Source organism: Protopterus annectens, chromosome 3.part0 (genome assembly GCF_019279795.1).
Source record: "Protopterus annectens isolate FY-2018-M chromosome 3.part0, PAN1.0, whole genome shotgun sequence".
In the NCBI taxonomy this organism is placed as follows: domain Eukaryota; kingdom Metazoa; phylum Chordata; order Ceratodontiformes; family Protopteridae; genus Protopterus; species Protopterus annectens.
Window position 1 is genome coordinate 212,580,954 of NC_056731.1, and position 22,019 is coordinate 212,602,972.

General features: G+C 39.7%; 1 protein-coding gene across 1 annotated transcript in view; it reads right to left on the bottom strand.

Annotated features, from left to right (window-relative positions):
- Positions 1-22,019, bottom strand: part of DNAH11 (dynein axonemal heavy chain 11) — a 4,606,558-nt gene that overhangs the window by 582,164 nt on the left and 4,002,375 nt on the right. The window contains exon 74 of the mRNA XM_044065542.1: positions 5,157-5,384. Within this exon, the coding sequence (XP_043921477.1) occupies positions 5,157-5,384 (228 nt within the window). The remainder of the gene's footprint in view (positions 1-5,156; positions 5,385-22,019) is intronic.

A 22,019-nucleotide genomic window follows, 5' to 3' on the forward strand; every position in this document is an offset into this window, starting at 1 on the left:
TCTGGATAAAGTATCAGCCAGATAAAGAAGTTTGCCTTTTGTATAGACCATTTTGAAGTTGTACTTTTGCAATTTGAGCATCATTCTTTGTAATCTCACTGGAGCTGAATGCATAGGCTTCTTTAGAATAGTAACTAGAGGGTGCTGATCAGGTTCAATCTGAATAGCTCGACCATAGATATAACCATGAAACTCTGAACATGCAAATACTATTGCCAAAAGTTCTTTCTCAATTTGAGCATACTGCATCTCAGTTTGGTTAAGTGTTCTTGATGCATAGGTTACTGGTCTGCCTCCTGAAGAATAACTGTGCCAAGACCAAATTTTGAAGCATCACAGCAAAGAGTGACTGGTTTATTGACAGCATAGTATCTTAATGTAGGTGGGGTGGCAATTTTCTGCTTAAGCTCTTCAAATGCCTTCTGGTGCAGTTCCAACCAAGACCATGTATCATTTTTGTGCATTAGCTCTCTTAAAGGTGCTGTCAACTCACTTAAGTCTGATATAAACTTGCCTAAATAGTTGACCATGCCAAGGAAACATTGTACAGCTTGAATATTGTCTGCTGCTGACATCTCAAGAATAGCTGCTTGCTTAGATGGGTCTGGTCTTACGCCAGTGCTGGTAAATAAGTGACCTACATAAGTCACTTCAGGTAGCCTGAATCTGCACCTTAGAGGACTGAGCTTTAAGTCCACTTGATGTGCTCTGTCTAGATCTCTCTTAAGGTTTGTGTCATGCTCTGCTTCACCATTCCCTCCAACCAATAAATCATATACTATTATGGCACAAGGATAACCTGAAAAAAATTGCTCCATTGCACACTGGAAGACTTCACTTACAGAATTTATTACAAATGGCATCCTCAGGAATCTATATCTGCCAAACGGGGTAATGAGGATTTGCGATCAAGCATCACTTGCCAAAATGAACTTTTTGCATCCACGACAGAAAAAACAGTGGCATTCGGTATTAAGGCTGCAACCTTTTTGACTGTAAGCATTGGATGATGTGATCTCCTTAATGCTTTGTTCAAATCTCTTGGGTCAATATATACTGATTTCATCCGAGCCTTTCTTGTGGGCTGCTACCATGGACACCCATTCAGTTGGTTCTGTAACTGGACAAATTACACCTTGCTGCACCATTTTATCCAACTGAGCTTTGACTTTATCTTGCATAGCTATTGGGGTCTGGGTCTAACTTCACAGACTACACAACTGGAAGTTTGCCCAACTTGCCATCGAAAACATCAGCATACTCTGAGAAAATGTCTTCAGAAAAAGTGGAACTAGAATATGAGCTTACATGATGAACTTCTTCGGTAAGAGATAGCAGATTCAATGTCTCTGAAACCCAATAATGACTGCACAGGTCTTCAAACTACATAGAATAACAAGTTTCAACAGTTCTTAGCCAAATAACATGAAAGCAGTACTGAGCCTTCGGTGTGAATTTCTTCACCTCCATAAGCAACAAGTTTCACACTACTAGCCACATTGATTTGTTTGTTAGTTCTCACCTTAGCAAATGTGTCTGATGATATACCATTACAATTTGAACCAGTGTCTACTTTAAGCTTGGTGGATGTAACATTGATCTGGACAGTACAAAACACTTTGTTCTTTGCCAACAAATTCACTGCATCAACCTTTTCACAAATTACTCATACACCATCTACATAGAAGGTAGTGTTGCAGCTTTCTATATGATCAACTTGCTTTTCTGTGTGTCCCTTCTTTGTAACCGTGTGAGGCTTACTTGATTAGCAAAACCTTTGAAAATGGTTCCAGTTTTTACACTTGTGGCATTGCTGACCAAATGCTAAGCATTTTTCTATTTTGGACTCATGATTGGCACCACAATTGCAACAGTTAACAATAAAGCTGGATTTGGGTTTTGCTGACTCACACTTGAACTGCACTGAGCATGCTCCTTTCCAAGAACATGCTGGAAAACTATGTGGTTTCCCTGGTGAATCAGCAGGAGCTGTGGCTGCCATATGCTTAGGCCTGCTTCTGTTTGCCATGTGTTGTATGCTATCTACATTTGCTCTGGTGTCTGCTTAAATCATGATCTTGTCACTTGTAAGCATACTTGTGTGTCTTTTTATAACTTCATGGATCTGACAAATCTCAATGGCTTTACTCAACATTAAATCACTGTCACAAAGCAAAATCGTTCTCATAGCACTATTAATACCACACACAAGCCTGTCCTTTATTAACTTATGTTTTAAATCACCAAACTGACACGTTTTAGCTTCGTTTCTAAGATCAGTAATATAAGCTGCAACAGTTTCCCCTGGTTTCTGAACTCTTGCATAAGACAAATGCCTCTCTAATGTACTATTTCTCTGGAGGTTGCACATTTCCCTGAATTTGCACCTCAAAAACTCAGAGTATTGCCTTGATTCAGCCTATACAACAATATGACAATTTTCACCTTCTCCTTCATATACTGCTGACCCATCTAGGTTTAGCAAAATGAATGCCCTAGTGCATGCATCTTTATCAGAATAAGCTGCTTGTATAAAAATACCACACTCTTGCTCAAATATTCTTCAATTCTCTGCAATATTCTGATCAAATACAAGTGGTGAGAGCTTTCGAAATCCATCTGCCATATTAACACATACCAGTGAAGGGTTTTGGAAATATGCATGAATACACATGCATACACATATGGCAGAAATTTATGTCAGTATTTGTAACTTTGCCCAGTGGCCCAACAAGCCTCTGAATACCTGAACTTTGCAAAATACGTCTCTTGGGCACTGTAACACTCTCAAAATTGCTGTACAGCAAGGAATCACCTCTTATCAGTGTAAGAAACATTTAAAATAACTGCACTGTGCAAATGAATTGGGCAGAAGAAGCTCGGAGTAAGAAAATTTCGAAGTAACTGCACTTTGCAAATAAACAGTACATGTCACATTGAAACTTCCCCAAAATGGCGATACTTTGCCAGATAATTATTTACAGTGCAAGAAACACTCTGCAATGGTGGTACTTTCTGAACAGACACACCCAGCACAAGAAACTTTTCAAAATGGCTGTACTTTGACTGTACTTTATGAAATAGCTGCACTTTGCACACAGGTAAACTCTTCAGAATAAATGCACAATAATAAGCGCACACTGTAAGCACTTTTACACACTTTGAGATACTTCAAATAACTCTAGTTATGCTCTTGATACAATATGAAGTCATAGTTATGCCAAAACACAGCCCTTTCCCAAAAAACATGCAGTTGCCTTGCTTTATTTATACTTAATGTGCCCTTTTTTTACCCTTATTATATTAATTTTGCTTAATCTCTTTTCATGCCCGTTGTAGCTTTCTTGTGCTTGTTTTACTCAAAACATGCCCATTTTACGTTAAACACGTTTGTTTCACTTTAAGCATACTCGTTTTGCTATTCTGCTACTTGTTTTATCAAATATCTTAATCTTAAGCATTTTGCTTATTTAATAAACCTTTTGTGCCCCTCACTGGTTTAATAATGCGGTTTGTGCCCATGTAATGCTCCATTTCATCTTTTTTATAAAGTAAACTGTTCTTGCAAGTTTTCATTACCTTTGGTTCTTTTCTGGCTCTTTTTCATGCTCATTTCTCTTAGTTTACCTTCACTGTTATCTCTGCACCTCATGGCTCCGAATATCAATCTCTGGAATCCCACTTCTGACACCATGTAGCTCATCTAGTCAGGATGTAATAGATGAGTCTTTGTGGGTTCTGTTCAAGCAGCTTTATTATGTACAAACATATTACAACTATAGCTTATTAACTTCAACTTAGGTAACTTGTATACAAACTAACTGCATTCATTCTCACATGCTCACTGTCTGGCTGCATTTTCAAAATGGCACTAGGTACAACAAATGCCTGCTATTCATATATGCACATTCATCACTTGCTAAGCTTTTCTTAAAGACACATCACACACACTGCTGTACAAATACTATCACTATCAATAATGCTAGATGAAACAGCTGCTTGACAACTTTCATCATACAGTTCTGTTTTGTACATCCTTCCTAAATTCCATAGGTCTGATTAAATACCTATGTCTAATAACTTGACAAAGGAGCTTTCTAGTGACTGAACAGCTACACTTTTAACCACTCTAAGCACTTGGATCAGGTATCAGCTCAGTAGATTTAATCATTCTTTACTATAATTATTACATATTTTTTCTGTCCAAACCTCAGTTATCTGTTTCCCTACTGTACATTTTGAACAGACTATGTCAAATTAAAAAGCCCCAAATGACAAAGTCACCCAAGCAAAATGTGTCCAGTAATCCATTACAGTCTGTATTTAATAAACAGAGAAACAGGTACACATTAAAATAATCAATGATGGAATGAATAACTGGACATCAAAATAGTATCCAGAGTTTTAAGCTGCACACCCCAGTAGGAAACCAATAATATAAAAAAATAAGATACTTAATAACATAAGTTACACTGCCCCACTGCCCAACATGCAAGTCGGTGGGAGATGTGTCTGCTCGAAAAAGACAGAAGAGATAACGAGGCTGGAGCCGCTGCACCTGGACTGGTTGCAGCCAAACCCTCACACTTACCCCCAAACTGCCACATGGCAAGAAAGTAAAATTAACAAAGAATAAAAAAGTCTCCCTTTATCCTTAAAAGGACAAGAAGGTGGACATAAAATAATGCAAAAAAGATTTTAGAAGTCTGCAACAACCAGGAGCTCAGTTCTTCATCCTGAACACATATACTGGTTGCTTTTGTGGTGTTTAACCTACAAATTATGATCATTCACGAGTGCTCCTACATTTCACTTGTTTTGATCCAATCAAGTAAACACTTTGAGTTTAGTACATATTCTGCTAACACACATGAATTATCAATTCTAGATGGTATAGTTTGAGAACCACATTAAGTCACTCACTGTCAATATCTTTGTTAATGACTAACTCCCAACTCTTCATTCTCAATTTCAAGGGTGCTCCACATCTTGCAGTGAGGGAATGAAGGCTTTATTTTTATCAAAGAAAGTAAAAGTGCAATCATCATCAGGGCCGAAGTTGTAAATATCTCAGTCAATTTCATATCTGCAACTCCGCAGACAGTAATATTTTACATCCTGGCATACAACACTTCAATACTACTTTTGATTAATACCTGGTCAAAGTTGTAGAGTGCAGAATGCAGGTTGGCCTGCATACCGGAAGGTGGCTCGCTGGTAATTTTAATGGAATTTTCTAGAATTCCTTGAGGGATGATGTGCTCATCTGGTGAGGGGGCTGGCTCCGCACTGATGAAGACTCTATAGTCTGAATGGCATTCTTCACAGCACTGTTCAAGCAGCTTCTCCAGAGTTACCAACCATTTAGCCACAAGATGAACATTCTGTTGGACAAATAATCACAGGAACATTCGGTTATGTGAAAGACTATGAATAGCACAAAAGACTAGTTCATCTTTCAAATTATACACAGAAATGAATAAAATGCAATCAATTGTTACTGTTAAATACTTATCACAAGCAATGAATCCATGACAGAGATATTCAAGATGGACCGAATGAAGCAGTGCATTTAATTTTCAGTGGAATATGACTTTTATATATTTTTATTTGCACTGAACTATTTTGTTGCAAATGACAGCTTAAAGGCAGTGTCTATGAGAAGATATACAAGAGTGAAATTCTCTCTCTGTTTGTTGGCATGTGGTATTGAATGGTTCTAAACAACTTTTCTTAACAAATATGAATTCTACTTGTGAGGCCACAGTTTCACTTAAAGCTATAACTCTTCACAACTGATTAAATTAACAATGATAAGGGTACCACTTTAAAGACATGGCAGCAAATTCACCAATGAACTATGCAGATGTTTCTAAATCAGGCAGTATTTGCTCTGTGTATAAGAATCACAAGATCTGCAAAAAAGAAACGCATTGTTAAGCAATTGTTTAAAGTTGCTGGGGGTATTCTGCCTATGTAAGGTGAAGTCGCTTATTTTGCATTGTTTGGATGATGCTGGGACAGAAGGCAGCAACATAAATATGAGCATTTAAGGAAAAGAAAATATTTTGTTCACTAAATTATTTTCAGAAACATTTCAGAAAAATTAATACCATGTACAAATGCAAATGCTTATCTGTGTTGCTAATTATATTGCAAATGCCCATAAGCTGCAGTAGCTGTTGTGTTTTTTGTCAGACTTGTTTTTGTCAGTCTCAAAATGGATTTACTCATCTGGCCTAGACTGTGACTGAAAATTCATATCAGAATCACCTCGCTCAGCTTAACAAATACAAACTGATTTCACTTATCTCCCATACAGTAAACTCTTGTTTTCTAGAGTAATTATATTAACATATAAGCTGATTATATTTCATTCTCTTAAAAAATGGGGAGGACCCTTTTAAAGCCAAAAGTCACAAAAACATACAAACCCAATATATACATATAAAACATCTTAATAAACACATATATTATGCCAACAGGTGCGCACACACGTGTGTGTCTACTTTATCATAATGGTAGACCTCAGATAATGTGTGTGATATCATAAAAACAAGCATATGAAAATATATGGCCCAGTGTGCATGCTTTTGCTTTATCTACACTCTTTGCACATCATCTGAAGCTTATCTACACTTTCTTGGTACATCATCACAAACGTATATATATTCTTTGTTTGCTATGTATAAACTAAATACAAACACATACACTGCCTCCAAATACTAAATCAATTCATACCCAAAATGCACATGTACACCCCCCACCAAAAAAAAAAAAACACTGCCCAACTAAATCTACTGCTTGAAATGAAATCATTTTTAAAAAATATCATAAAATAAAATACTTACCACAACTTGCCATTTGAAAAACACTAACTTAACTAAAACTACAAATGAACAAATAAGGATAGGGGAGTACTAAGTGACATACCATCTCTGGCAGAGGTTTTCAGTTGAGTCTAGAACAGAAGTTGCTGTTAAAAAAGGAATAATTCGTAAGATGTATGTAACACATTGTATGATGACTAAAAATCAGTCTGAGGAGATTATAAAAGCTTGAGAAAGAAGAACAGAAAGGCAATTTACAAAGAAACAATAGGAGTATGCCTTTATGGCTCTCAAGTATATAGAAAAGTCCAGGTTTAGGATTTTTGCATAGGTGCTTTTATACCCAAACCAGATTTCAGATAATCTTTCCTCGGGTTAATAGGAAATGTTGATGGTGTGATAGAAAAGACAGAGATATTTGGAAACAAGTTTTGGGAATGTAAAACGCTGGCAGATTTTAATAAATACTTACAGAGTACTTTGTCAGCAATGCTAGAGTGTGTGTGTGTGTGTGTGTGTGTGTGTGTGTGTGTGTGTGTGTGTGTGTGTGTGTGTGTGTGTGTGTGTGTGCGCATGCGCAAATGGCTGTAACTAAGGACTTGATTGTTTGGAGCAGAGATATAAACTGCCTGGATACAGTATGGCCTTACTGAATTTAATGCTATTGACTCCCAATAAAGCAATTATTAGAAAATGGAAATCAAAATCTAAATCAACTGTAACTAAAGTATTGAATATTGTAAAGATAATAAAAGAACCAGAGGTGGGATCTCTAGAAAATGGACTGAGTAAATTCCATACAAATAAATGGAACTTGTGGGAACAATCCATGCAGAAAACTGTTTAGGAGGAGGAATTTGGGTTAAGAGAGAGATAGTAGGAACCAAGCAATTTATGTAATGTTGGAATGAACTGAAATTGTTAAAAAAGAAAATGTGCATGCCAGATGAAAATAACAATGGGAATATTACTATGATTTAATGCCTTTTCTATCAAGGTATTTTTACTCAAATCATTTCTTAAAATGCGATAAGTTAATAAATATGTTTAAAAATGAACAAGTAGACCTTAACATAAACCCCAATGCAATAGTAAAAATATCAACAATCAGCTTGCATTAAAAAAGGAGAGAAAGGAACACCAAAATGTCCATAAGGCTTCTTTCTCTGGTACCAGAAACATTATTTTTTTAAATACCACTATTAATTATCACTTAAGGTGTAGCCAAACATACATTAGCAGAAAAGAAAACAAACCTTGTTAACATTTTTTTTTCTTTTATATGCATTATACATCACATATATTTTCTTTTTTTATAACTACCATCAACTGCAAAAGTTCATAGTTACACACTAGGTTTGATGCCCTTGAAAGCCATTTTAAGCCTAGTCAATTTCAGCTTTGTGCTCAAACTAACCTATCCCATTTAGTTATGACTGGCTTTACCCGTTGCATGGTTGATAATTGTATATTACCCCTAATGAGAGTAAATGGGATCATACCATAGATAATTTGAGGGGACCCATGCATGGGATGAAACATTTAAGAGCTATTTCTGTCCATTAGCAGTACTTGGGGCAGTCATGGGGTAACTTTTCTGTTTCCCATCCATAGATCTAAATTGCACTTGAATAAGGACAGGGATGAACTTTGCTTTATGTGGATGGGGAGTCTGTTACACATCAGCGGTATCCTCTGCAAGATATGCCTCTCCTTGCAGAAGAGGTTTAGATCCCTAGACTATTTCTGATGCCATCTGACTTGCTAATGTGCAGTAAGTCCATCAGTAATGAATCACAGAATGCCTTAAATGGCAGACAAAGGTCACGTCGTAGCAGTGTGTAGGATACCAAGTATAGAGACAGGGCTTTGAGTTTGTCCATGAAGAACATATTGTTTAGGACTTGTATCCTTTTAGTAAGGCATCACTGTGGGTGTTCCAGTTGTTGCATGTGTTTGCAGGACAACATGCCAAAGTTGGCATTATATTCAATGACTGGCCTAATGAGGGTTGTGTAAAGGGGGGCAATTACATCCTCAGATATAGGCACAATCTCTTTGTTTATAAGCTGTGCAATATAGAAGGACTTTTTTACAACAATGATCAAATGTTCCTCAAATGTTAGGTTACTCTTCACGTAGACTCCCAAATCCAGAAACGTATGTCAATGTCGTAGTTCCCTGGGGTGCATGACTTCCAAAGGATACAATAATTAATTTTTTTTGGAATTTAGTTTCAGTCCATGATTCCAACACTAGTTATTTATTTGGGACAAACCTTCCTGCAGGATGTCTGGGTTATTTGGGAATTCAATGACTGCTCCTAGCTTGCAGTCATCTGCAAACTTAGTTAGCCAGAGCCCTTTGGTATTGGCTTTTACTTCAGAAATGTAAATGCCATATAAGACAGGTCCCAGAACAGCATCCTGAGAATTCCACTGGTGATGGTCTCGTTGTGGAGGTAACTTTCCCTATTTTGATTATCTGCATCCTATCTATGAGCCAGCTGGAAATCCAACAGGTGACATAGGGATTTATTCACAGTTTTTTTTTTTTTTTTTTACTATGCCTGAGTGGGGAATTTCCTTTTAATATAAAGCTTGTTGATACTATGATTCCACCATGTAGGTTTGTTTGCTTCTACATTTAATAGAATAGTGTACACTTTCATTTTATTTAAAGATAGCAGCCAGAGCTTTTTTTCTTTTTTTTTAGGGCTAAAAGTAGTGTTTTCTAAAAGTACACAAGCTGTTTTTCACATTTAGGAGGGGAACAGAGATAAGAAAAGAACAGACAGCATATTATCCTTTCTATTTTTTGGCATGAGAAGTTTCAGCTAGATTATTTCTCATCAAATATTCTTAGTCTGAGAAAATATAGTTGGTACAGTTGTGTAAGTAAACTTATAATATGTTTTAATAGATTTCTGTTACAGTGGCCTAAGCTAATCGGTTTATATCTGGCAAAGGTTTTTGACCACCGGCCAACTTTCAAAGCTTCAAGGCTCCTTCCATGCACCATAACAGCTGGGGGCTTGAGTAAAGCCAGACAAAATGGCAGTTTCAGTAACAAAATCTTCAGAACTTTCTTGTTAACAAAGTGTGATCCCTCTGCGGGCTTCAAAGAACTGACAGTCCTCTAAAGATCGTTCAAGACGAGGCAAATACGCACCATGCTAGGGAAAACATTCCACGTTTTAATTTTTCCTTAGAGCAGCAGTTTTTTTGTAGAATGTGTGTGTTAAACGCAGGACATTAAGCTTTAGGCGACTATCATTTCTTTTGTTTTTTACCTCAGAATACTTATCCGTCTGTCAGAAGGTTTACTGACACACTGTTAGGTTACTGCAGCAGTGATCTAATGTTGAGCATCTGCCTCTACAAATAACATCTACAACAACTGTGCTACTATATCCAGTAGGAGTTTATCTTTACGTACATTACTTAAATGTATTATTACTTTTTGCTGCACCAAAATACAGTAAGCGAATTTTCTGCCTACTAATGTTTACTCTTGACCCTTAAGGACAGCCTAGAAGTTCAGCATTACAAAATATGAATACTTTTATACCAGTGACACAACTGTGTGTTGGAATAGAACGTACTTGGGTTGTGATTATATGGCAAGAGACTACAATTACCTACTTTGTCATGTACTTTGTCATGTACAAGTATAGCTTTGCTACTATTTACACGTAACAGACTGAAAACATATAGTACACTAATAATGCCTAAACTGCAAATCACAATTAGTACTGATACGTCTTTAATTTTGAAATCTGTAGTACAACACTACAGTAAACACTGCTCATATGAAGCTGTTCCTATGCCAAAGTGAAACATAAGAGATACTATGAATTACTCCATGCCAATTTTCTGTACTTCTTATGCATGCAAAGCTCAGTATTTCTAATGCAAAACTACTTGACATAGATTAATATAATGAAGATGCAAGACAATCTTCACAAACAGGGATAGGGGTTTTTCACAGTCACAGAGTATTTTTTCCTTAAACTTTGAAAGACTGAGTAAAAAGGTCACACAGGAAAACCAACTGGTTAAAAAAACACAAAAAGAAAAATCTAGCAAAGCTAGACTTTCCACTGTGTGATACCTTAAACCTCTGCATATATTCCATGTTGCCTTTGATACAAGAGGTTTAAGGTATCACACAGTGGAAAGTCTAGCTTTACTAGATTTTTCTTTTTGTAAACTTTGAAAGAAGGAGAAAAAACTACTTGTATTGTAAATCAGTAGTAGCATGGCTAATGTGAAAGATATCTGCAACTGTGAAAAAATCATGCTGAGCAGGGTTGTAACCTGAACTTCTGGATCTATACACCTACTTTCAAGATTGCTGGTCCTCCAACCCAAAGATAGTAGCCGAAATTTCCGATTTGTTCAATGAACAACTTTTTTTGGTCTAAAATGATCTCCCACTTCCTGCTCCTGCTACAGGAGCCGCCATAGGCAAAGAGATTCTGATGGCGTAACTAGAACATGGTCTACAAATTGTAGCCAGTGCTTCAGGAAAAATGTGACCTGCCTCTAAACCACAGAAAATAACATCTGTAGATTTAACTACCTGGTCCCCAAAAACAAACTTCATTGCAATATCCAAATATAAAGGGAAAATGGTTTCCAATTAAGCAAAGATTTGGTCCCCCCACCCCCACACACACACACAGACTCCTAGCCTTTCTCACCTATAAACTTCTAAATTTACAGACCTACCCTTTTATTACCAGCAAATAAACTAAAATATATACTACCAAAAACATAAGATCACATTTCCATGAAACCTGTCCTTACTTACCACAAGGAAGAGACTTCATGGTATTGACTACAATTTCTCAACACTAGCATCCCCCGCCCTTGAGGAATCCTTCCCACTAAACATATGACCACTCCCTTCCTACATGCTTTCCATATACAACCTAAAAAAAACATTTAAATCATGAAGTTTCCTGTAAGTGCTATAAAAGACATAGCATAAAGTAAACACATTCCCATCCATCTAGACTCTCATTTTCTTCATCCTATATTCTATTATTCTACCCATGAAGTCTTTCCTGGCTAGTTGGTACAAGGCATCAGTCTTACATAAAGGGACAGACAGTTCATATGCAGCAGATACAAAAAGATCTTTGTCTCCTGGCTGCACCAGGCATTAGCCCTGCTGAATCCAGCACTTGAGGGGGCTATGTCCACACAAATGTTTATAACAAGGAACAAAATGGTAGGTAACCCTATGTTCATGGAAACACTTTATGGACTGCCTGTGATATGCATCATTGGGCAGCAACAGTACACTGTGGAAAGTATCACTAAGGCATTAGTACAGTATATACATAATCTCCTTTCCTTAGAGTGGGCAGGGATAATTATGGTAGTGTCATCTGGATGAGTGAAAGAGGAATGCATTTTGTCAGCAGTTCAGAGACATCTGTGCTACATTACCTCATTATCACAATCACCTCTCTATGAGCACAGGAGTAGCAAGGACAGGTTGAAGGGGGCAGCTGCTCTGAGTGCAAGGTCTTAGAGATGCATTTGTGGTGTAGAGGTGCAGTACTAACATTCAGAAATGAACAGCAACACTGTATTTGTAGTTATGTCTGAAGCATTTGTGTGTGGTCCTTTAACTGCAGCAAGCTGCTTGTTACTTTTCGAGCAAGTGGTTTATTACAGGTTTAGATCAAATTAGGTTTTTGGTCCTAACCTTGGAGAGGACTATTTTGTACTGGCTGTCAAATGTAAGGACACTTTTTTAACTCCTCAACTTAACCGAGGGAAGTACAGACTGGGGAATGCATACAGCACTAATTCTGTCTATGACATACACTGTATTGCAATAAAAAGTGTGACTGCCATATTACAAATGATCTCATTAATTTGAGCAAGTCAGGAACAGGATTTCAGTGGAAAAGACGACGCACAAACACAGTGAAAGAAGATAAGACAACTTGTAATATACCTCTGTACTATACGGGGCACCCACGGTGCAAGACAGCAACAGTAAAATGGGTTAAGTAACACAGCAGATGGGCATGACAGATCACTGTCCAGCTGAAGAGATCACCTTGACAAGGATTGCAGAGCAAGGGCAAGACAAGTTACTGTCCAGCAAGGTGGGGGGTGCCCTGACAAAGAACATAGCAAGAGGACATGACAGGTTACTGTTTGGCTAGGAAGATTCACCTTGACAGAGACCACAGCCCAAGGGGATGTTTACTGTCCAACTGTTGGGGGGGTCACAATGACAGAGAACAAAGCACAAGGGCATAACAGATTATTGTCCAGCTTGAGTGGGGGGGGGGGGTCACACAGCCCAAGCAGAGAGACTATAAGACAAGTTACAAGGGAAAGCAATGCCTTCTGCAGGTAGGTCATGGTATGGCCATGTGCAGAGAGTGACATGACATTATAGACTGTGTGTAGCACAAATGGCTATCAGTACATTGTTGGAAAAAGTTTGGTAGTGGTAACATGCCCATTACTGCTGTCATTATAAGAAAAAGTGAGAATGGTCACAACACAATAGTAGACATGTATATGCCTACCAAATGTTGGCTGGGGAATAGTGCTGAGACACAAATGTCTGCCAAGGACAATCACTCACACACTGTCTTGCACATGCAACCCATACAGTACACATCTTGTCATGGGCTTAAGAGAATGGCAATAGTTGGAAAAGTTTACCACCTTAAAGACAGTGCCAATGCAGCAGGCCCTATGTGCATGTGCCATGCATAGCCCTGAAAAAGATAAAACAAACAATGCTTTATGGCACCATGTGTGATATGGTGTGGTGCAGATCAATGATTCATCAATGCAGATCAATTAATTGCAATATCCAAATATAAAGGGAAAATGGTTTCCAATTAAGTAAAGATTTTCCCCCCACCCCACCCCACAGAAAATAACATCTGTAGATTTAACTACCTGGTCCCCAAAAACAAACTTCATTGCAATATCCAAATATAAAGGGAAAATGGTTTCCAATTAAGCAAAGATTTGCCCCCGCCCCACACACACACACACACTCCTAGCCTTTCTCACCTATAAACTTCTAAATTTACAGACCTACCCTTTTATTACCAGCAAATAAACTAAAATATATACTACCAAAAACATAAGATCACATTTCCATGAAACCTGTCCTTACTTACCACAAGGAAGAGACTTCATGGTATTAACTACAATTTCTCAACACTAGCATCCCCCGCCCTTGAGGAATCCTTCCCACTAAACATATGACCACTCCCTTCCTACATGCTTTCCATATACAACCTAAAAAAACATTTAAATCATGAAGTTTCCTGTAAGTGCTATAAAAGTCATAGCATAACGTAAACACATTCCCATCCATCTAGACTCACATTTTCTTCATCCTATATTCTATTATTCTACCCATGAAGTCTTTCCTGGCTAGTTGGTACAAGGCATCAGTCTTACATAAAGGGACAGACAGTTCATATGCAGCAGATACAAAAAGATCTTTGTCTCCTGGCTGCACCAGGCATTAGCCCTGCTGAATCCAGCACTTGAGGGGGCTATGTCCACACAAATGTTTATAACAAGGAACAAAATGGTAGGTAACCCTATGTTCATGGAAACACTTTATGGACTGCCTGTGATATGCATCATTGGGCAGCAACAGTACACTGTGGAAAGTATCACTAAGGCATTAGTACAGTATATACATAATCTCCTGTCCTTGGAATGGGCAGGGATAATTATGGTAGTGTCATCTGGATGAGCGAAAGAGGAATGCATTTTGTCAGCAGTTCAGAGACATCTGTGCTACATTACCTCATTATCACAATCACCTCTCTATGAGCACAGGAGTAGCAAGGACAGGTTGAAGGGGGCAGCTGCTCTGAGTGCAAGGTCTTAGAGATGCATTTGTGGTGTAGAGGTGCAGTACTAACATTCAGAAATGAACAGCAACACTGTATTTGTAGTTATGTCTGAAGCATTTGTGTGTGGTCCTTTAACTGCAGCAAGCTGCTTGTTATTTTTCGAGCAAGTGGTTTATTACAGGTTTAGATCAAATTAGGTTTTTGGTCCTAACCTTGGAGAGGACTATTTTGTACTGGCTGTCAAATGTAAGGACACTTTTTTAACTCCTCAACTTAACCGAGGGAAGTGCAGACTGGGGAATGCATACAGCACTAATTCTGTCTATGACATACACTGTATTGCAATAAAAAGTGTGACTGCCATATTAAAAATGGTCTCATTAATTCGAGCAAGTCAGGAACAGGATTTCAGTGGAAAAAACGACGCACAAACACAGTGAAAGAAGATAAGACAACTTGTAATATACCTCTGTACTATACGGGGCACCCACGGTGCAAGACAGCAACAGTAAAATGGGTTAAGTAACACAGCAGATGGGCATGACAGATCACTGCTGAAGAGATCACCTTGACAAGGATTGCAGAGCAAGGGCAAGACAAGTTACTGTCCAGCAAGGTGGGGGGTGCCCTGACAAAGAACATAGCAAGAGGACATGACAGGTTACTGTTTGGCTAGGAAGATTCACCTTGACAGAGACCACAGCCCAAGGGGATGTTTACTGTCCAACTGTTGGGGGGGGTCACAATGACAGAGAACAAAGCACAAGGGCATAACAGATTATTGTCCAGCTTGAGTGGGGGTCACACAGCCCAAGCAGAGAGACTATAAGACAAGTTACAAGGGAAAGCAATGCCTTCTGCAGGTAGGTCATGGTATGGCCATGTGCAGAGAGTGACATGACATTATAGACTGTGCGTAGCACAAATGGCTATCAGTACATTGTTGGAAAAAGTTTGGTAGTGGTAACATGCCCATTACTGCTGTAATTATAGGAAAAAGTGAGAATGATCACAACACAATAGTAGACATGTATATGGCTACCAAATGTTGGCTGGGGAATAGTGCTGAGGCACAAATGTCTGCCAAGGACAATCACTCACACACTGTCTCGCACATGCAACCCATACAGTACACATCTTGTCATGGGCTTAAGAGAATGGCAATGGTTGGAAAAGTTTACCAACTTAAAGACAGTGCCAATGCAGCAGGCCCTATGTACATGTGCCATGCATAGCCCTGAAAAAGATAAAACAAACAATGCTTTATGGGACCATGTGTGATATGGTGTGGTGCAGATCAATGAAGTGGACAGCCATAAGACGATGGTACAAGTCTGTTACATTGTCATCAGTATGATACTGCACATCAAGACCAAGGCACAAGACATTCTCTGTTACAGGAGGTGAGCCACAAACACAGAACTGATTCACAGAGGTGAAAGACTTCTTAACGCTCACCTACCTGAGTGTCTGTAGGAGATGCACCTAGGTTAGTAACATATACATTTCCAGTTGTACAATGACCTATATGTGTGAAGGAGGTTACTCAGCAGAACATCTATGCAAATCTGTTCTTCAGGTACATCATGGCTGCAAATGCAACAATCTGTTCCACAATATATTTGTATGCCCATCTGGTATTCATATAAGTGATCTGTACTAGCTTGTGTGTCACAGGTTGGGGAGGGAGGAATGTGACATATGTTGCAGCACTACCACAGGAATGTTACATGCATGCTTTCATAGGTTCCATTATTGCAGGGTCTAGCACAACAGGCTAGCATATTTTTGAGGTGATCAGCAGGTCACCTGAGGCAGATACCTGTACCAAGCAAATGTTATAGTCAGATGACATATTGGCACTATCTGGTGGACATGCATGCATCCACTGTGTATGAAGTGATGGTGGAGGAGTAAGCTGAAAATCCATTACATCTTTTATTAACTGCTAATGTCCTGTCAGTGTGAGCCACACCCAAGTTACACAGCTGTCACAACCACAGATGACGTCCACCAACTGCTCTACCTCCAATGTATGCACACACACTGTAGGGGACAGGTATGTAGATGACCATCACCATCGTGACTCAGGTTATTCCCAGACCTAGATACTAAACTTAGGATTATTCGATGGATGTGCAGGTCAATGAGTCAAGCACTGACAACCTACTACACACACCAAGGTAAAGAGAGTAAGCATGCTGTGAAGTATGGGTGAGGAATTGCAATTACTGCATGGATTGCAAGATGATCTGCACCACATGCAGAGTGACATGGCATATATATAGACCTGCAGCACAAGCAGAATGACATGGAATATAAGTTTCAGCAGCAAACATGACTGCTGCTGAGGCCTGGAAGCCCAAACTGCATCTATGGGTGCAACTATAAGAATAACTGGCAAATGTTCACTATGGATTTGCAAAGCTTCAGATGTATGGTGGATGTTCACAGGCCAAGCTTACACATATGGCACACACTGCTCCAAAGACTGTCACCTTTGGCCACAGTGACCTCTACACCTAAACATGGCCAATGTCATGGTCGGAGCAGACAATTATCTAGTCCATTCCAGGAATGCCACATGAGGCAAACTACTCTTGTTCCTGCAATTCCACACCATCCCAATCCCCTGCTGGCCTGCTGAGTGCATGCCTATCCACAGCCATGCTATGGGTCATGGATGCCATTCATTTACTGACTTCCAACATGGTGAGCTACATCAAGGTTTCTATACATGCTCCCAGAGTCCAAAACTTGCATTGGAAACATCCACCCCTGATACCGCAAGGCCACAAAGTACCTCTGGCCAATGTGCATAATGTAGAAATTTCACCATGACACTGGAAGATGTCATATGTGACTTCTCCCAACCTGCTACATGACTTTGTGGTTAACATATCTACCTTTAGTAACTCCTACACCTATAGCAGCATTGCTGTCACCTATTACTGTGACTCACCATACCTATGCAAATAAAGATGAGTGTGCCCTACCCAAACTATTAACCTGTGGGGATAAGGTAATGCATAGTGTGGTTAGTCAATTAATTGTAATGCATAGCTGAGTGTGTTAATGCAAATATCAGCTTTATTCTATGTTGATCTTGTCATGGGCCAAAGTTGTGGGTCAGAGTCTGCCCCTTTATTAGTGTGAGAGTGAATTGCACCACCTCTGACTTGAAGTAGATATTGCTGTATCTGGTTTCCCCAGCGACTTTGTACCTGACTCCTCCTCAGCTGCTGTTAAAGATTTGCCAGGCAGTGCTGTGACATTCCAAAGTTGTAGCAGCTTCTGTACTACTATAATGTCTAGCATGGCATAATGGATATGTGACTGGAGGTCTCAGGTAATTACTGCAGTGTGCTACCAGATGTATCCAAGCAGGAGAACAAACTCTTCAGGCATCTAAACACACATTCAACAGTGATCTATGCTTGTGAAGGTACAGTGTTGTATGCCATCTTGGCCATGCTCATATGGGATGTTCGGACTGGGGTCATCAGCCATGGTTCCAAGGCATATGCGGCATCACTTGTAACACACACCAGCAGACATAATTATGTGTAGCCTGCTGTCTACATCAGTGAGAACAACATACCCTGGCCTATGTAGCTGGCAAACCAACTAGATGACTGTATGGGAAGTCAGCCAGCAAGAAATATTCATAGAGGTTGCCCACATACCAGATATATCAGTTATAGGCAGTGCCTGGATAGTGTATGGACACAGTGTATGTAATAACCTATGCATTGCAGAGCACTTGGAAGATGAATAAGTAGAAGTTCTTCTGGTTGATATACTGCACACTCTGTGGAGCAGGTAACTGTTACCCTTTCTAGAAAGGTCTGCTAGAAACATGAGCACACTGACAAGAGATGCTGACATAGGATTTCTATATTTCTTCAAAGTCCAGAGTGATTTTTTTCCACTTACCCTTGTAAATTCTCCTTGCTCAGGGTCTTTCAGATGCAGCAATCAAACAAATTACATTAGAAGGGAACATCTGATTCCCTGGCCATTACTGGAAGTGGAGAAATTGTAAAGTGACTATATGTATAAGTAAGGCAGACTGGAGGGGTGTGACAGGAGACAAGCATACTGCTTTAGGAGAAGGGATCTTCTCTTAAGATGAGGCCACAGCAAAAGGAACCATATCTGGTGAAGTCAGAACAGTGCTATGAGAATGATCCTTGTTCTACATGTTTTTGTTTTCTGCAGGATTATGGTTATGAATAGAAATGGGAAAATACATAAAAGAGACTTGGGGCCAGTTATGGGACAATGTGTCTTTTGGTGGCTGTCCCTCTTGAGAAACAATGTTGAAAAAATGTTGGCATTTGGTGTAGAATGGTGAAGAAAAAAGGTCACAACAAGGCATTCCCAATCTCAAAAATATGTCAGAAGTTATCTTACTTTTGAGAGATCATTCACACAGGAGCAATATTTGTCTGCTCAACCTGTCCATAATCATGTTGGATGTCCCAGGTATATGTGTTGCAATGAAAAAGCAGCGCAACATTACAGCCCATTCCCAAATCCTCATAGCTTCTCTGTATAGGGAGATAAGAATGTTTTCTGCTTTGCTTGTCTATGTACCATACCACCACCATATTATCTGTGAGACTGGATATCCATCTGAAGGGAGCAAGTCCAGAAATGCCTGAAACAGTAGGAAAACCACTTTCATCTCAACTACACTGATACAGTCTGCACTGATGTAGTCTATGTATCCTGGACCATCCTGTTCAGGTAATGCCCCTGCAACCTTTTATGGTCGCATCCATAGTTACAGTGGCAGTACAGGATGGCCAGGTAAAGGGGGTACTTGCAGACAGATTCTATGGTTCTATCCACTATAACAAACTTGTGATGCAGGCCTTTTAATTTTTATTTTATCCATCATGGTGTGAAAGGCCTGGTCTTAATTATTTCTGAATGTCCACTGTAAAATTCTCATGTTCATTCTTGCAAAGGGTACCATATGGATGGAAGAGGCCATCAGGCATAGTATCTTGAGAACATCTGCTGTTGTAGGTCATGGATTCTGTAACAGCTTTGAGACTTCACTTACAATGGAGGATATTCTGTCTGACAGTAACTCTGCTTTCTGATTGACAGCATCTAACTGGTAGTCAATAAATGTCAGGATTTGTGATGTATCCCGTTAAGATTTGGTCACACCGACCATGATCCCCAAAGATAGATACTTTCTGAGTAAGCAATATCTTGCCAATAGGAGTATCTCCATAGTAGGAGGCTGCTATGAGCCAGTTATTTAGGTATGGAAAATTTGTATTCTGAGTAGTAGCATGTGAGCCATGATGGATGACATACACTTGGTAAACACCCAGAAGGCTGTGGTGAGTCCAAAAGGCATGGCTCAAAACTGAGAGTGACTGGTTCCCACCTGGAAGGTCAGGAATCTCCCTGGTGTCTAGGCTATTTGGATGTGCACGTATTCATCTTGGAGATCCAAAGAGCACATCCCATCTCCTGCCTGCAGGCCTGGCAGTACAGACTGCACATAGACCACCCAGAATGTCTCCTTCTTCACAAACTCGTTAATTTGACTTAGGCTGAGAATTGATTTGAGGTCCTTTGTCTTTCTGAACACTAAGAAAAACATGGAGTAAAGTCTGGACCCTCATGTGTACGGTGGGACCTCTTGGATGGCTCTTTTTAGTATAAGGTTTTGATTTCCTTCAAGGCTACCTCCCTTGGTGGGGTGGAACTGTCATGGGATGCAAGTGAATGCGTTTGAACATTTTCAAAAAGGGAATAGAGAGTAACCTCTAAATATAAGCTTCCTAATCCACTTGCCTGACGTAATGACAAACAACTCTGGTAGGTGTAAAGGAAGGCATTCCCTCACAGCCTCCAGAGCAGGACAGTCAGGAAACTTTTAGGACTCATACTGACAGGATCCTCAAAAAGATTCACTAAATTCCTGATGATTGTGACCACATCTAAATCTAGGAGACTGACTACACTGGAACTCCCTTCTGCCATGTGAACCCCTATCATACTATTGCCTCTTCTGTGGCTGTTGGAAGTTGTGGAACCATAAGTTTTCAGTGTCTTTTTTGATGATTACTTTGAAAGGTCCTCTGAGGGTTCCAAAAACATTACCCTAAAAGCTGTGAGTGTTTTGCCTTCCTGCTTACGTTGCAGCAATTTCTCCTTCACTTTTTGCCCAAACAAGATGATGCCATGAAAAGTATTGATGACTGCCACCTTGAAGTGATCCTTGAAATCCACAAAGCACACCCAGGCTTGTCTCTTCATTGCCAAGTGAGAGCCCACCACTCTAGCTGAACCCATCTATCGCTTTATGAATCAAACACATGGTCACCTGGGAGATAGACCTCACTGCTGCCACTTGAGTTTCCTGATGTGTCCTCAAGTCACCTGCTGGCAAATGTTTCAGTGTAACATCGTCTTTGCCAAATCCTTCTGAAATCTGATCATGTGCACCATGTAATTCAAGACTCTAACCAAGAAGGTACTGGATGCATACACTTGCTTCCCCAGTTTATCCATCACCCTGGACTCTTTATTCAGGGGATGAACAGCTTGGGAATCATCTGGGATGTTTTATTTTGAAGGCAGTAGCCACCACTATGGGGTCCACAAGAGGTATTTTGCTTCACTGCTGTCTATGTTTGAGGGTCTGCAGCCCTCTATCAAGTTTACATGGTATTGACTCTTCTACCTCCATTTCTTTCCAGCTTTTACCGCATGCTGTGTGCTCTAATTTGTCTGATGATGGCACTTTCCAGGATGCTGGAGAGAGAGGACTTGTAGACCTCCTGCAAAATCTCTTCCTCTAAGGAGGGTGAGTATGTGGGCCGGAATTCCCTCTGTTTTGGCATCTCCAGGATTGTGCCAAATGTGGTCTTCTGGAGAGGACTATGGTGAAACCTTCCCTTTATTGAGATCTGCATACAGCAAGGGAGACTCCAAAGGGGAGTCAATGTGCTTACTCTTCCACACTCTCTTCTTGTGAGGACTAGGAGGAAAGTTATCAGAAATGTCCTGAGAAGAAAGCTCCCCAGATCTTAGCAATGTGGGCATGGGTTCCTCTGATCTGTTGGAGCATACAAGATGAGCGGTCAAAGGCTCCAACTTCAGCAGTACTTCTGGGTGGAATAGGTGGAAGCTGCATAAGTCCTAACCAAGATCCTACTTCAGGTCTCCTCTGAGTCACCTGTTCTACTGAAGTATGCAAGGCCATACCACTCATCACCAAGATGGTTAGCATCAGCTCCAAGGAAACAACATAGACACTGTCAGGGCTGGAGGCTTCACTGCCAAAGTAACCC